Source organism: Nannospalax galili, unplaced genomic scaffold (genome assembly GCF_000622305.1).
Source record: "Nannospalax galili isolate Female #2095 unplaced genomic scaffold, S.galili_v1.0 scaffold100, whole genome shotgun sequence".
Taxonomy (NCBI): Eukaryota; Metazoa; Chordata; class Mammalia; order Rodentia; family Spalacidae; genus Nannospalax; species Nannospalax galili.
The window spans coordinates 69,226-86,354 of record NW_008352891.1 but is presented as its reverse complement, the minus strand read 5'-3'; the positions used below and the strand labels follow the sequence as shown (position 1 = coordinate 86,354).

Genomic DNA, 17,129 nt, shown 5'->3' with positions numbered 1-17,129 from the left:
CACCAGGCTGACACTAACTCATTGTAATACCAGAAAATAGGAAACCCAAAAGTCACAAAAGGCTTCTTATGGAATTTTAAAAGAAGGATGGGGATTCAAAAAAAGCCCATAGAAAAAAGCTCAGCAGAAAGATGGCCCAATTCTACACTGAACAAAAAAATTATACATTTCATATTGGCCAAAACATAACAGGACCTTAATAGCCACCACAAGTCATACAAATGAATTAAATTGGAAATTATATTCTTTATTTTAAAGCTAAACTGAACCTCACTTATTTTAATAAGACTAAGCATTATGCAGTGGATGTTTCTGACTGAGCTTTAGCAAACACCCGGTATTTATTATGGGACAAGCACCTTGTGAAGAAAGTGCAAAGAAAATGGCACATCATTTGCCACATACAATACTAAATCATACTAAAAAGTGATTAACAGAATGATGAGAGAATAATTAGGGAACAGAAGTGTGATGGCTTATCTTGGCTGTCAACTTGACACACCAGGGAAGAAAGAACATCAACTGAGGAACTTCCTTCAGCAAACTGACCTATAGGCATGTCTATGGGGCATTTGTTTTTTTATTGCTAATTGATATAGGAGGTCCTAGCCCACTGTGAGATGTGCAGTCCCCACCCCTGGGCAGGTGGGCCTATGCTGCCTAAGAAAGGTGGCTAAACATAACCTGGAAGCAAGCCAGTAAGCAGTGTTCCTCCATGGTCTCTTCTTCAATTCCTACCTCCAGGTTCTTGCACTGACTTTCCTCAGTGATTAACCGCTACCTGGAAGTCTAGGATGAAATAAACCCTTTGTCCCCAGGTTTGTTTTGGTCAGTGCTTTATCATAGGAACAAAAGGCAAACTAGAATTGGGGTGGGAGGTGGAGTGGCAGGGGGTGGGAACAACTAGGGAACTCAAATATTAAAGAATATTTTAAAGGAAAAGGGCAAAATACAGAGCACAAAACAAGAAGGGTAGTAGAGACAGAGAGAAAACTACCTATCCCCAAGGAGTGACAGAATCAAGGCAGAGAATGAGGAGGTGCTCTCATGACTACAGCTCTTTTGAAGGACCCAACAAGAGATGGCTCTAAAGAAACGCCCAGAGTAGATTTGTCTGGACATAATAAACAGATGGCAGAGATGCAACAGATCCAAGGTTCCAGAACTAGTAGATAAGACCCTACTGTTGAAGACAGGTCATACTTAGGATACAGGACTTGAAACAATGGAGCAGGAACTGATGTGGAAGTCTTCTAACCGAAGTTTGGCTATCATAATGCTAGATGATGATATGCAAACTGCCAAGGGAGAAAAACAATCAATGGTCCAATCCAGCCCTAAAGTCTAATAACCACAACGACCAGCATGGCAAACTACCTCTATTGGTGCAGTAGTAGCACTATTATCTGAGGGGCAATCAACAGCTATCTAATTGGACTTAAAGCATTCTCAATGGGAGTAAACTCAATGGGAGGGGGGTGAGGCACTGAAACTCAGCCAAACACACATTGCTGGAGAGGACATAGATCCTAGAGAAAACCCCTTTCATATCTCTAGACAAATGAAATTTCTTACCATATGCTAAATATGGATCCTTATATTTACAGACAAGCATACTGTATACCACTCATCAAAGAAGCTTCTTTTTGCAACAGATGGAGGCTACTGCAGAACTGCATAATTTTTCAGTCACGGAGAATATGTCTGAGAGATGCACAGTACTAAGTGACACATCTACTGTTGAACCTGCAGACTTAAGGCTCATGGAACATAGCAGAACAAGGGGTACAGAGCAAACTAAGTATCCCTCAACTCTCACCAGTAAACCTTCCTTATACAACAGAGTGTGACACACATAGAAGACCACAACTGATCAAGTTTTAAAGAATAAGAGACTGTAGAATACAGGGTAAGACTCCAATAAAGAACCCTCATCCAACCCATGGCTCAGAGACCATTGAGGAAGAGGGGGCAGCAAGGTTGTAAGAGCCAGGGCTGGTTCATGAACACAGGGAAGCAGAGGCTTCCAGGCCACTGGAAGCTTGCACATGTGAATTTGTGGCAATGGTGTCATGGAGCATAGGACCTATGTCAATTCAATTAAACAAGGGCCCAAAGGGGAGAAGAGAAATAGGTAGTGGGCCAGCACTAGACTGGGAACTATTGGAGACTGAATGCTAATGGGTGAGGGAGAACATGACTTACATAAGATCACTAGATGGGTTGACTAGACTCTAGTGGATGCATTTACACTGAAGGACGTTCGGGTACAAATGCCTGAATGAATAGGACTTAACATGTACGGCAGAATACATGAGGTTTGGTGGAGGGATTGGGGAGGCATTGGGGGGGCTCCTAAATTTGATTAAGAACTGTTGTAAGAAATTACAAAAGCTCAATTAAAAAAAAAAAAGATCGCATGAAAAAGTAAGTCTTCATCTGGACCTGGACATAAGTCTTAATACACTGAAAATCCAGTGACTACTAGCTGTTATTAGAATTGCTCTGAATCTATGGAGAAAATACAGAATTTCTAAGGATGACAAGCAAAACAATTACTGATCTGTACAAATTCAAGTCAAAACATGCCTAGGAATGCAATGTGTCCCTACCACTGCAGGCCCTGGAAAACACTATGACTTCCATGTTGAAGAATAGCAGAAAGCCCACTATTCTCAGCAGTGATTTACCAACAATACTCTACTGAATGTTGAATTCCTAGGACAGTGATAGTCAACACTGTTAGCCAGTGCATGTGATCATTTAAATACAAATCAGAAAAAATAAATAAAACTAAAAATTTGATTCCTGAGTAACACTTGTCATGTTTCTAGCACTCAATATGTGGCAAATGGCCACCATGCTGCACAGTACAGGTGCATAACACATCACTCACTGCAAAAGCTCCACTGTACAATGCTGTCCTAGAGTCATCACTGAAGGAGAGATAGGCAAGCTTTACATTATGGGCAAAAAGTCACATCACAAACTTCCAAGATTCTCAGATTACTTAGTACTGAATTGGGAAGATGGCTTTTTTTTTTTTTTTGGTCCTTTTGAGACAGGGTCTCCCTGTAACCCCAGCTGGCCTGGACTCATGTTGTAGACCAAGCTGGCCTTGAACTCACAAAGATCCACCTGTCTCTGCTTCCGAGTGCAGGAATTAAAAGCATGCAACAACCATACACGGCTGGGAAGATATATTTATATTAAATACATGCTTAATGTTGGGATCAGGTTGTGCCTACTCTATATTACTCCATACTGTATAAAACAGTGATTTTCAGGATGTGTATTGCCAGAAGAGACTCCATTTTACAAGCAGCTTTTAACTTCATTTTGAGAAGGATGAGTGTAGCCCCTGTCAGGCATAACTTCTCTAACACAAACTGATTCTTATTCCTGGGAATAGAAATGGAACCACCCTGTAAGTTTATTGGCGAGAATTGAAGGTATAGGGACACATGGGCATACTAAAATCATATTTAGGAAACCAGAACCAAAAACGTACCAATACAGCTTTCTCTCATGTGGACCCAAAATGAAGGAAAGGGTATAATTCTCTCTCCTGGACCCCATAAAGTGACAGTCACCTAATACTATGATGGCATGGCTCCACACCAACCAATCATGTGATACCTGGTGTGTGTGTGTGTGTGTGTGTGTGTGTGTGTGTGTGTGTGTGTGTAGGACCAAGGACACTCACCTCTACTTGGTCCTGTGCTATTTATACAGCCTACTAGACCGCTTCCCCTTCTACCTGTTTACCTGCCTGTGTGGACCTGATCCACTGTTTCCTGGCCTGGCCAGTTTCATGCTCTAGATCTGATTTGGCCTTTCACCTCACAACTGAATTGTGTGGCTTTGCTCTCAAGCCTGACTCTAGCAGCTCCATCACCCATTCTAGCAGCAGTTCCCGACCAGCACTGGTTTGGTTCATTATCTTATCTACACAAACTCTTTCGCAGCCCACTTCTAAAACTTCTTGAATTTTGCTATAGTCTCTTTAACCTGAATTCATTCTATAACCCATATATATGCATACAGATATATAGATATATTTACTTTGTGCTATGTGATATGAGAGTTAAGAGTTAATAATAATAAAGACCGGAACAGAGAACTTGCATTCAGCTCAGCCAAGCTATCAAGGTAGACAGATTTTATGAAAAATTGCTATCCTTGAAAACAATGAAAACTTATGAATTTATTGTTATTCAATAAATTCTGTCATTGAGGAAACATACAAAGGTGTTTGTCTCATATTGACATAGCGCACTCATGATACCTAACAAATTGAGTTTTAACATAAAAGAAAAAGTATAGGTATCAGTGTGGTGGCATACGCCGTTAATCCCAGCACTTGGAGGCAGAGGCAGGTGGATCTATGTGAGTTCAAGGCCAGCCTGGTTTACATAGTGAGTTCCAGGTCAGCTGGGGCTACAGGGTGACCCTGTCTCAAAAAGACCAAAAAGAAAAAGAAAAGGTATGGGAGCAGGTAGTTGTACATGTTCCACTGTGGACAACAGTATGAATAGATTCTGCAACTGACACTCTGTACTGCAGTACTAAAGGTACCATACAGCACAAACACTACGGAGTTCAACAAGATGGACATAGCCAGTTTAAAAAATAGATCCAATTAAACCATTGGGGGGGGGAGTGTTTAAGTGTGGTATTAAGGTTACTTAAAACAGAAAAGTCAAACGGTTGTGCTGTCAGGACTAGAGCCAGGGTAGTAACAATCTCTGAGGGGAGAGAAAAGGGTCAGGAAAAGAATGGGGGAGTTTGAGAAAGTTGAACACGTGCCATTTCTTGATCTGTGTGGTAGTTCATGGGTGTTTTCTTTGTGATAATTTATTGAGCTATAGGAATGTTGTATTTCACACAAACACAAAATTGAAAAGTAGTCTACACACACACACACACACACACACACCACACACACACACCCCTTCTCATTCATGGCATAAGATGAATGACCCCATTCCGTTTCACTTATAGCATCCTTCTTCCTTCACATCGTAACTCACCTCTTGTGGCACTTTACTAATTAATGGTGAGACAGTAACATTTTCTCCTTCAGGATGGATCTGGAAATTCACTCTCTGATACAGAATCTGAAACAAGAACAAGTTATATCATTAGAAAAGACTTGTATTTTTTAATTTTCCTCTTTTCACAATGGGTCTCCCTGTCTCCTGGTACATTTAGCACCATTTCCCACATCTGGATCCAGCACACTTTTAGAAAATTTAGCATCACTCCAACGACGGTCCACTCCCACTCTCAATTTCTCAAAGATACCAAAGGAATGTCTACCACTTGCTCTAACTCACATGGTTGCAGATACAGTTCACATGATCACTTACCAGCTATTTTATTCTTGACAATGCCAAATTTCTCCCAAATTTCAATCATTTATTTCCTAATACACAATTTTTCTCAAGCCTCTTTTCTTCCTTAGTATAATAAAGCCAACACTGTTTAATATTTTTATACCTTCAAAGTCTTTTTCTAATCCACATATCCAACAGAAAGAACTTTATCCAGGTCGGGATTTAATTTATTTGGGAGAGCTTACCTCTGTCTGTAGAGAGCTGCTAGCTGCCAAAAGTAGTTCAATGCTGCTAGGAGGGCAATGTGTCAAAGCAAAAGCCATGAGCTCCTGACGAGTAGCCAAGTCCTGGTAACCTTCTGACTGTCCTAACTGGCTACAAACATCCCAACTTCTTGTATATCCTGAAAAGTTAGCAAGGAAAAAAAAAACAAAACTGATGCTAGGAATGGAAAGAGCAACACAAACGAAGATAAGACAGACAGTGGGTTCTTGATCAGATCTTGTGGTACCAAAGCAAGACTGAAGACCATAATGACATAATGACACATTTTGTAGAAAGGCTTAAGAATCTAAGCTAGAAAAGAAAAAGTAGACTGATTTACTCTCCACAAAATTTAGGGATACTCCAGACAAGTGTTTCTGACAGAACACTTTAAATTTTACAATCACTAAAAATGAACAAACAAATCCAGTGAACAATAATAACTCTTTCCTCTTAGGTTGTTGAAAGGAATAAGTGACATTTGTATTTCAAAGTGCATCACAAATTGCAAAGTGCTAGATAGAGATATTAAGATAGGTGCTCACAAAGAATCATCCATTTTATAGAAAAAGGTGTCTAAGGTCAGTGCCAAAAATGGAGCCAGTCCCCAACTCCCAGCAAAGACCTTTCTACTACACGATGTTACATTACGAATATTTGAAGGAGATGAAAGTAGGACTTTGCTCTAGGAATAATGGCACAAGCACAGAATAATTTCTCTAAATATATACAGCAAAGATTAATTAATCTGGTGTTAATCTTATGAGAATAAAATTAGTTTTAAAAAAAACTCTGAAAACATTTGGATTAAAAGAACAATACCTATACTAAGAACAATGATTCTGAATTTCATATGGCAAAGTCACAATTAACAGTATAGAATTGAAGTTTTATGGAACTAAATTTCTAATGATAAGATTGGAAAGTACTGTGTTGACTTTCTAGATTGCAAAACTATTTCTAGATTTATTGCCAAAGATCATGGCCTTGACCAAAATTTGGGCCTCCTCTGAGTTCATTTATAGGCCAGGCCTCAGTCAGCCCTCACAGTTACGGGATGGAAATCTCAGTATGAACAAAACTCCTGAAGTGGGTTGAGCCAGGATCTATAACCTCAGTACCAGATTGGCTCATTCGTATTCCCCTGGGCCTCTCTTCAGGAAAGACTTTATTAAATCAATTCAGCAAATAATCACTTTGCCCAGCCCTTTGACATCTCTTCTCAGTATTTTTCCACTGGCTAACCCCCTCAGTTGGATCACTGGCTACAATACCAATCTCTTCTTGATATGTTAGTGGATGAGTATAATTTCTTCCACACAGGAATCCTGAATAGCTTCTTTACAGTTGCTAAAAGGTATCAGATTTGTTTTTCTATTCATTGTTGACATACAAAAAAAAATAGTGCATAAATTGGACTGGAGAGAGAGCCTAGTGGTACAGAAGTGATACAGAGTTTACTTAGCATTCATAGGCCTGCATTCAATCCCCAGAAAGGAACAAGTGCAGGAATCATGAGTGAGAAGTTCATGAGTTACGATAATCTTAAAATGGTATTCTTTTTTCTTGCACTGAGGAGTGTATTTAGATGAGAAATTATTCTACAATAAAATCTGCTTATTCTCTTAAGCATGGAATTTTAAATTCAAAATAGGATATATTTCAGTCTAACCCTTTCCCAATTTTTCAACATTAGTTTGAAAAGCACTGTTTTCTCTACATTAAAATACAGAATATTGACATATAATCACAAATTGTACATATTCTTCCAAATTTTATATTAAAATATTTCACATAATATTGTTTCTAAAATTATGGGCATATTTTAGATAGGGAATGTAAAATAACCAAAATCATACACTTTAACACCCGAGTCCATTCAAATATTAATATTGACATATAAACACAGAGCATATTTATTCCTAATAAGATGTATCTCAAGTGAAAATGTGCCTGGCTTACTAGTCAGGCCAACTGATTTCAGAACATACCTTTTCCATTATTCATCATGTAGAAAGGACAGGAACAAAGCACTGAGCTGTCTACTCACCTATGGCCATCAGCTCCTGACAGTGCATGTTGGCTGCTTTATAGTCATGGACACGAAGAGCTTGCTCTACTAACAGGATCAGCACCTGTCCACGTCTTTCTTCTGAGTCTTCACCTGTAAGCATGTCAAATGAATATCTGATACATATTTAACATATGGCAGGATCAAATGATAAAAAAGCTCATTAATAACATGTTTCAAATTCATAAGTAAATCAGAGATTAGTCAGATAAGTGATTAGAAGATAAAAGATAACAGTATTTTTGAACTTTCAATCTACTTATCGTACATGGAAGTAGCCCTCAGTTTTAGAAGAGATCATTGATTAATATCGGTTCCTAATTAAAGTACCCAAACCAAGGAGCTAAAGATATGACCCAGAAGGCAAGAGTCAGAAATGCTCTTGCAGAGGACCTGAGTTTGGTTCTCAGAACTCATATGGCAGCTTACAACCATACATAAGTCTAGTTTCAGGGGATCCAACACTCTCTTCTGGCTCCCTCAGGTGCCAGACATGCATGTAGTGTACTTACATGTAGGCAAAACGCTCAAACACATAAAATAAAAAAATATCCAAATCAAAAATAAGCCAAATCAAGGATGGTACACAGTCCTATAAAGGCCTTGTTCTTTCCTTCACCAAGGTCAAAGGTTAGGAAGAAATCCACACTTCAAAAACATCATAAACTCAGGGCTGGTGAGATGGCTCAACATGTAGAGGTGCTTGCTGCCAAGCATAAGGACCTAAAGGCCAACTCCAGCAAGATGTCCTCTGACCTCTCCTTGGTTGTCCTCTGAACACACACACACACACACACACACACACACACATATACACACACTAAATAAAATGTAAAAATAAAGCAAGTCATAAAATAGCTGGCGAAATACTGACTGGTTTTAACCTTTAAAAAAGATCCCCATTTCATTTTTAAAATGTTCTGTTTCATACAGAAAATCTCATTTTTAAAAATATTTTTTATATTTATTATTTTTATTTTTATGTGTATGACTGTATTGTCTGCATGTATGTGAGTGCACCCATGTCGTGCAATGCCGCAGAGGTCAGAAGAGGGCTTCGGACTCCCCTGAAACTGGAATTAAGGATGGTTCATAGCTGTCATGTAAATGCTGGAAATCTAACCCAGGTCTTCTGCAAGAGCAGTCAGTGCTCTTAACTGCTGAGCCATCTCTCCAGCTCCCAGAAAATCTCATTTTTAATGCAACTACACTTAGATGTTTGCACATGTGTCTCTAATCTCTAGGTATCTGATTACGAGTCACAGTCCCGTCTTTGCTCTGGAAACCGTTATTGACTATGTCAATGCTGTTGTAATGAAATGCTTCTATTAATTATGTGGTTATTAAATAAATTTTAAAAAATAAAAATAAAGAAGGGAATAAAGTAAAATAAAAGATACTGACTGCTACCAGCATTGGTATGCATCCATATCATAAGGGATGGATGGAATAATAATTTACTATTATTTTTCATCTTAAAATTCAACTAGTGAGACCTATGTGGTGGTCCACATCTGTAATCCCAGCACAACATACTGATGCTTGAGGGAAATATAGTGAATTCAAAGCCAGTCTTGTCTCCATAGGGAGATACCACCTGAAAAACAAACTAGCACCACAAATCTACAAATACAAGTCCATCTCCATGAACAAACTCTGAGCCCTGCTAGGCCACATCTCTATGCTTGTCCTCCATACTTCAGTTTCAGTAACTATTTCATCAGTTAGTTTAGTCATAATCCCCCATGATGGCTATCTCATGGTTCCACCAGCCCAGAAATCTGATCTCATCTACTTTGGTGGTATCTGACCACTGTGGACTATCTTCAGCAAGAATTCTGTATCCTGTTAGATTCTTTAGTGAGAATCTGCTTACTGTTGACAGGTATTCTTAGTAATTTTACACACACACACACACACACACACACACACACACACACACACAAACACAGTGCACTTTTATTTGCAGTTGAGCCTGTCATTAACTGAAAGGCCATTAGGACGAGACAGCTCCAGGACCCTGATTTCTTACCTAAGCGAACAGAAACAAAATCCAATGGAAATAGCAAACTCTCAGAGAGCTACCAACCCATTCAGTTATGCCACCAAGGCCACTGCCCTCATGATATATTGGGACACTCAGAGCTTAGAAAAGGCAGAACAAAATAATGAGATACGTGTCACATTAGAGCTTTTAAGGATTCAATTCCCTGTTGACCTATGGAGGGTCCCATGTATCTGAGACATCCTCTGTGGAATTCAGTAGTTCTGAGAGGCCTAGAAGACCTAAGAGTTGCTACTAGAACACGGGGGATGTCTCTGTATTGTTCAGAAATAGTTCTGTCCAGCCTGGAAGGTCAGCCTGAGCATCAGAAAACTAAAATCAGTAGTGCACAGAACACTTTCACAGCACGTTACTCAAGAACTTATAATCATGACAGCTATATTCAGTATGACCTTGACAATATCTTAAAACTTCACTATCAGCTTTGTGCTCAGCATACAACTCTTTGATATCATAAATCTACTTTGATTTGGTGATATAACCTTGAAAAACTGCAAATCAAAACAGAACCAGACTGAGTGGAAAAACTAGAAATACTGTAGCGTAACATCTAAAGAGGATGACTTAATTTTCAATGTTGAACAGTCAATGCCAGTAGTGACTAAGCACGGTAATGTATACAAACTATGCGGGAGGAATTTTATTTTAAATTCATCTTTATAAATATTTATGGCATGTTCCTTATATTTAAAAGGCATTTTGAGCAACAAATATCTGAGTACAAAGAGCTTTAGAAATGAAAAGCCTTGAGCTGAAACAATCAGAAATGACTACCTGTCGACTAACTAAATGTATCAAGAATTCAGAGCTCTTTTTGGTAAGAACATTGCCTCTTTCCTAGGCCTACAAATGTCCAATAATGACCTAAAAGCAGGATAAACTTTGGTATCTTTGCCTCCACGCTGCATCTGTTTCCTTCACCCTAAGACACTTTGTCTTTCAGTCTTCATGGATTCCAGGGATGACAGGGTCAATGGAAAGGAGTAGAATCTAGCCTCAAGCAATAATGACTTTCTAAACTGTGACAAGACCCCTTTGATCAATCAGAAGATAATGGCTAACAGACCAGAGTTTGACAAAGACTAATTGTGTGCTTCTTGACCCCCACTTCTATCTATCACTGCCCATATAATTTAGGAGCTCTGTTTGGCTCCCCAGAAGACATCACTAAGGTCACCTGTTCTCCTCTGCACGTTTAGCACAGTGATTAAAGTTTCTTTTCTATTTTTCAACATTACTTTTCCCCTTTGTTTTTGGGCAAATGGCCAGACCTGATTTGTGGGGATCTTCAGAGTTGGGCCTCTGGCCTAGGACTCCAGGAATAAAAACTTTAGCAATCAGAACTGCCAATTAAACTCTACATAGGATCTTTCCACTTTGACAGATTGATTTGTTTTGGTTCTATTTTGGCTTGTTTCCTCAAACACTGTACAAAAGTTTTCCTGTTCCATACACTTGGCAGAGCCCTGAATCAATCCAAGGTTGATGCGGCCCAATTCATGAACCACTGTCTGCTGAAATAAACGCATTAAAATTTTAACATACCTACATTTAGCTTTTAACAAGCCTAATATCTTACCTATGATAAAACCTCAATGTTGTAGTTCCTGCCTTATAGTAATAGCTTGGAATAGTGTCCCTTAAAAGTATCAAAAACTTTAAAATAGCATGCACATATCTCACTAACACAGACGTAGACATACATACACATATCAAGAATGGCAATGAAAATGTATTTTATATTATCTTAAATCTTGTGTTCAGTTGGACAAGACATGCCCTAAAACTGAACCCACAAAAAGTAAGCTAGCATGTTCCAGGACAAAGCTGATATGGAAACCTGTGAATCCCATTAACTAAAAAGGTGTTATATCAGCTGGAGAGTGCCCAATGGTTAAGAGCACAGACTTCTCTTGCAGAGGACCTGAGTATGGTTCCCAACACCCACATAGTGGCTCACAACCATCTGCAATCCTGTAACTCCAGTTTCAGGGCATCTGACACCCTCTTCTAGCCTCCATGAATCCCACACACATGGTCAATAAATTCATGCAGGCACACACACATCACATAAAAAAATTTAAAGTGTTACTGCTACTTTACATGTGTCAACAGAAGCCCTAAAAAATTACTTTATCGGGGGCTGGAGAGATGGCTCAACAGTTAGGAACACCGGTTGTTCCTGAAGATCTGGGTTTGAATTCCAGCACCCACATGACAGCTAACAACTGTCTATAACTCCAGTCCCAGGGCATCCGATGGCCTCTTCTGACCTCTGCAGGCATTGTACAACACGGATGCACTTACCTACATGCAGGCAATACATGCACACACATAAAATAAAAATGATAAATAAATTTTTTTAAAAATTACTTTACCATCCCAAAACCCAATTACACCACATTTGAAAACAAGTAGAAATGACATGAAAACAAGTAGTGATGACAAGGAATACAGCTTTTACATTAAATGTTACAAATTAGCACAAAATTAAGTTGGTATTTGGATAATATCACTTTCTATGGGCTAGCAAATAATGGTACCCCTCTACCCTAGAAAATCTTGTGTGGAAGAGTCCCTGTAGCAAGACAGTTTAACAAAGAAAAATAATCAGTTTTAGTAACATGCATATCTCATGTATACTTGAGCAATTTCCAGCAAAGGAAAGTAAACAAAACACAAATAAATAGCTTTAAAATACCCAGTCCACTGAAACAAAGAGGGGGACACTAAAGTCAGTAATGGGGGGGTGTTCAGGAAGCATTGAGAGCAAACATTGTTTTGTCAGGCAGATTTAAGCTGCTCTCCAGAATGAGTCTTCAGTGGTCCAGCATTTTCCTCTTTCTAGTACAAAGGGCTTAGGGCACCTGCAGAAATTTTCCTCCTGTATTTGACTTTCCTTTACCCAACAGTCTCTTTTAAGAGCTTCTCCTGTGAATGCAGTATCTCAAAATAACTTGTTTGGAGTACTCCTTTGCCAATGATGCATATTATGCTAGCATACAGACATTTTAGATGACATGTTCTTATCTCTAACAGAGACTATAATATACTATAATGTGCTTTTTAAAAATGAATCTATGAAGAATTCACTTTAAAGGATGGCTTACACAAGTCTCATCATTTGGAACTGAAAAGATCATAGTTTTAACATGAAGATTTCCAAGTGAAAAATATTTTCAGCTAGAAAAGCAGAATGCAAAGCTAGTGAGATGGCTCAGTGGTTAAAAGCACTGGCTGCTCTTACAGAGGACTGGGATTCAGTTCCCAGGACCACCATGGCAGCTAACAACTGTCTGTAACTCTAGTTCCAGAGGATCCAATGCCTTCTTCTGACTTCCACGGGCACTGCATGACATGGATGCACTTACATACAAATAAAATTAAAATAATAAAATATTTAAAAGTAAAGCAGAACACAATCTTATCTGAATTAACGTCATCTTACTAAAGCACAGTCCCCCCCCTAAACTACAACACTACCAAAATTCCTCTACAGTAATGCCAAATAATTCTGTTGTCATTTCTACCTGTGTGGGTAGCAATGTAAATATAGCCAGATATATATGGCTGGAGAGGTCATAGATCCTAGAGAAAACTCTATCTCTCTCACATTTCTAGAAAAATGAAATTTCTTACTGTATGCTAAATAAGGATCCTCATAGTTACAGACAAGTATACCATACACCACTCATCAAAGAAGCTTCTTTGTGCAGCAAATGGAGGCTATTCCAGAGTTTCACAAGTGGTCATACACAGAGAACATATGTCTGAGAGATGCCCAGCCCTAAGTGACACAACTACAGTGGAACCTCTACACATAACACTCATGGAACATAGTGGAACAGGGGGTAGAGAGAATACTAACACATCCCTCAACTCTTACCAGCAAAGTTTCCTCATACAACAAAGTACAAGACCCACAGAAGACCACAACCGGCTAAGTTTTAGAGAACAACAGACTGCAAAGTGTGTGTCCCTGGAAGGGACTCCTATATTAATCCTCACCCACCCATGGCTCAGAGACCATTGGAAAAAGGGCTGGGAAGATTTTAAGAGCCAGGGTTGGTGCATGGGTGCAGGAACATAAGGAAATAGAAGCTTTCAGATCCATGAGAACCTGTTCTTATGAACCTGCAGCAATGCACAAGACCCATGCTGACTCAATCAGACAAAAACCCAGCATAAACTGAGGGAAATGGATAGCAGACCTTATTTCTAGCGGAAGAACTATTATCAACTGATTACTGTTGGGTAAGGGAGAAGATCTTTGAGGGAGTGACTCTAGATAGGCTGACTAGATGATAGTGGATAAACTTGCACCGAGGGACATCTGGGTACAAATGCTTGACAGATAGGACTTAACATATATGACAAAATGTATGAAATCTAGTCGGGGGTGGGGGGGTGGCACAGATGGGAGAAGAGGTCTAAATTCGATTAAGATCTATTATATGAGATACACAAAAACTCAATAAAACATTTTTAAATTAAATAAACCTTTAAAAAATGAAAAATGTCCAAAAGACCCTTCCCACACCTTCTTCTTGAAGCCTAGTTCCTTCCTTATTTTGTTAAACTCACACGTAAACTTGACTAAGTGAAAGCTACAAACTTGTAGATGCACATATCACACTTACTGTTTCCTACCTTACACTCCTGAAACGTTTGTACTTATACACAATCTACTTAATCAAAAACAAGGGGCAGGTTTTATCTTTTTTTCACCATGTGTCAACCTGGCTAGGCTCCAAACCCTAATCTATAGATGGTGCTATAAAAAGCATTTTAAAGATAATGCCCCTAATCAGCTAGGTGCAAAAGCCTATCTTGGATAATCGTAGTAGGCTGGTGGAATCACAGGGAAGAAATACAGACATTGGGGTTTGAGGGAGGAGAGAGACAGAGAAAGGTTGAAAGGCTCCTATAGACACAGTGGCAATTTCAGGCCATGCCCAGAGGACTTCATACTGCTCCTGATTTTCTCAGCCAGCCTGCCATGTGAATTTCAGGCCTGATTAAACAATCCCCATAGTAGTAAAAGCCACTTTCACAAGAGAGCACTCATGTCTTTCACCACTTGTTCTGCTTCTCTAGCTGAAGTATGAGTAATAGACAAAGGAGTCTGAGGTAGTCCTTCTTTTTGAAGCACCTTTTCTTTCTTTTTAGAACAGACTAGTCTCTCTATGTAGTCCATGCTGCTTTGCAGCTCACAATCATAGTGCCTCAGCCTCCCCAAGAACTGGAATTACAAACATGTGCCACCACACAAACCCTGATATATTCTCATATCATCAACCTAAAATCAGTAATTCCCACGTCCGGTCATTTCTGTGAGGATAGACATGTATGTATGATGAAGGAACTATGAAGAGGCCACTGAGTACCAATACACAATATCAAAAAGAGTAGGAGTAAGGGATTAAAACCAGGAGGCATAAAGTAAAGCTTCTTAGCTATAAATTGAATGAATTATATAATTTCCCTAATTTTTCTCTTCGTCACCTTGGAAGACAAAAGAAAAATGAGGAAGAATCCAATAGAGGGATGCTTTTGGAAGCTCTTGTCAAGAAATTCCAATGGACTCTGATATGAATATTTGGCATCTGCCCTGTTCTGACTTTTTTCTGGTTCCCTGTCTAGAACTTGTAATGCTAACTACTCTTGCTTTTACTTCTCCTTCACATCCCCTATTCACCAGTCAAGAACTTTCTATTCTCCCTATAGATAAGAATTATGCAATTTGGGAGTCTTTTAGATAGACCCATTGAAGGGGTACCCCAATTAACTCACCCTGAGTCCCTTTTGAGCATGGAAGAAGCCAGAGTGGTCTGTGTCCCAATTCCCTATTGGCAATTTGGGTAACTTCTTCTGAGGATGGTGTGATAAGAATAGGATGTAGGGATTAGCTAGGCAGTTAGGGTAAAAAAGACACCCCCCCCAAAAGTAGCTAGTCTCTTGGCTAGAAGTCAAAATGTTTTTGGACCTCTTAGCAACATACTCTGTTCTAAAGGCCAAAAATGTCAAAAGTATTTGGGAGCTCTTATTAAATCCTTAAAAGATTTTAGGGTTACCTCTTCAGAAGAGGGAAGGTTAGAGTAGCCAAAAGCCCAGGAGGGAGGGAGGGAGGGAAGAGAGTACATGAAGTTGTCAGAAAAAAAATGATAGGGAGATATGAGAGGTGTTGGAGTCGAGGGAATTGGCATGAATTTGATCAAAACACCTTAGATGCATGTATGAAATTCTCAATAAAATTTTTTTAAAGTTAAAAAAACATGGAGTGAATAAAGTTAAGCAAATTTGTAGCACCAAAATCAGGATTTAAACCAGTTTTCTAACTGCATACTCAGTGTTCTCCGAGGTTGCCCAAGATGCCTCACAATGATGACTGGCCCCTAGACCTTCAAAGTCCACAGCAAGTCCAAAGACAAAGATGCTAATGCTATGCTTCAAACTGAAAAAAGTGACATTTAAAATGTGGAGATCTTAGTAAGAATCCTAAATATTGGGACTTAAAAATATTAACAAGTGTTCAATAAACATCAATTTTTTTTTTTTTTTGTCTTTTTGAGACAAGGTCTCCCTGTAGCCCCAGCTGGCCTGGAACTCACTATGTAAGCCAGGCTAGCCTCGAACTCACAGAGATCCACCTGCCCCTGCCTCCCGCGTGCTGTGATTAAAGGCGTACCACCATGCCCGGCTTTCTAAACATCAATTTTTTTAAAAAAAGATTTGTTTTTATTTTATCTATATGAGTGCTATGCCTGCATGCATGTTTGTGTATCCTTGGAGATCAGAAGAGGGCACTAGAACAGGAGTTACAGAGAATTGGTAGCTGCCACATGAGTGCTGAGAACCAAACACAGGTCCTCTGCAAGAGCAATCAGTGCTCTTAACTGCTGGGTCATCTCTTCAGTCCAATATACTAAATATTTTAAAAGCATTTTATTTTTTTTTATTTTATGTGTATGAGTGTATTATCTGCATGTAGGTAGGTATACCCATATTGTGCAATGCCCATAATGCTCAGGAGAGGGTTTCAGATCCCCTGGTCCCAGAGTTAAGGATGACTGTTAGCTGCTATATGGGTACCGGGAATCAAACCCAGGTCTTCTGCAAGAGCAGCCAGTGCTCTTAAGCGCTGAGCCATCTTTCCAGCCCCATAAGTAAGCTTTAATTTCAAATTCCCTTTACTTTTGAGTCCATAATATGGTTTAGACTAAGATAAATTGTTTACAGAATAAAGCCCTCAATACACTATTCTTACAGAAATTGATACATATAAAAAATAAAAATACAAAACAGACTGTTATACTAAGTGAGTTAACACAATCTCAGAAAAAAAATCGACATATGTTCTCCCTCATATGTGGATCCTAGGATCAGACTT

The 17,129-nt window shown here is 39.1% G+C and overlaps 1 protein-coding gene across 1 annotated transcript in view; it reads right to left on the bottom strand.

The window, feature by feature from the left end:
• Nbas (neuroblastoma amplified sequence) overlaps positions 1 to 17,129 on the bottom strand; it is a gene marked incomplete at its 5' end in the record, with an annotated part of 269,116 nt that overhangs the window by 186,370 nt on the left and 65,617 nt on the right. The window contains 3 exon segments of the mRNA XM_017802479.1: positions 5,034 to 5,120; positions 5,585 to 5,742; positions 7,654 to 7,767. Of these exon segments, the coding sequence (XP_017657968.1) occupies positions 5,034 to 5,120; positions 5,585 to 5,742; positions 7,654 to 7,767 (359 nt within the window).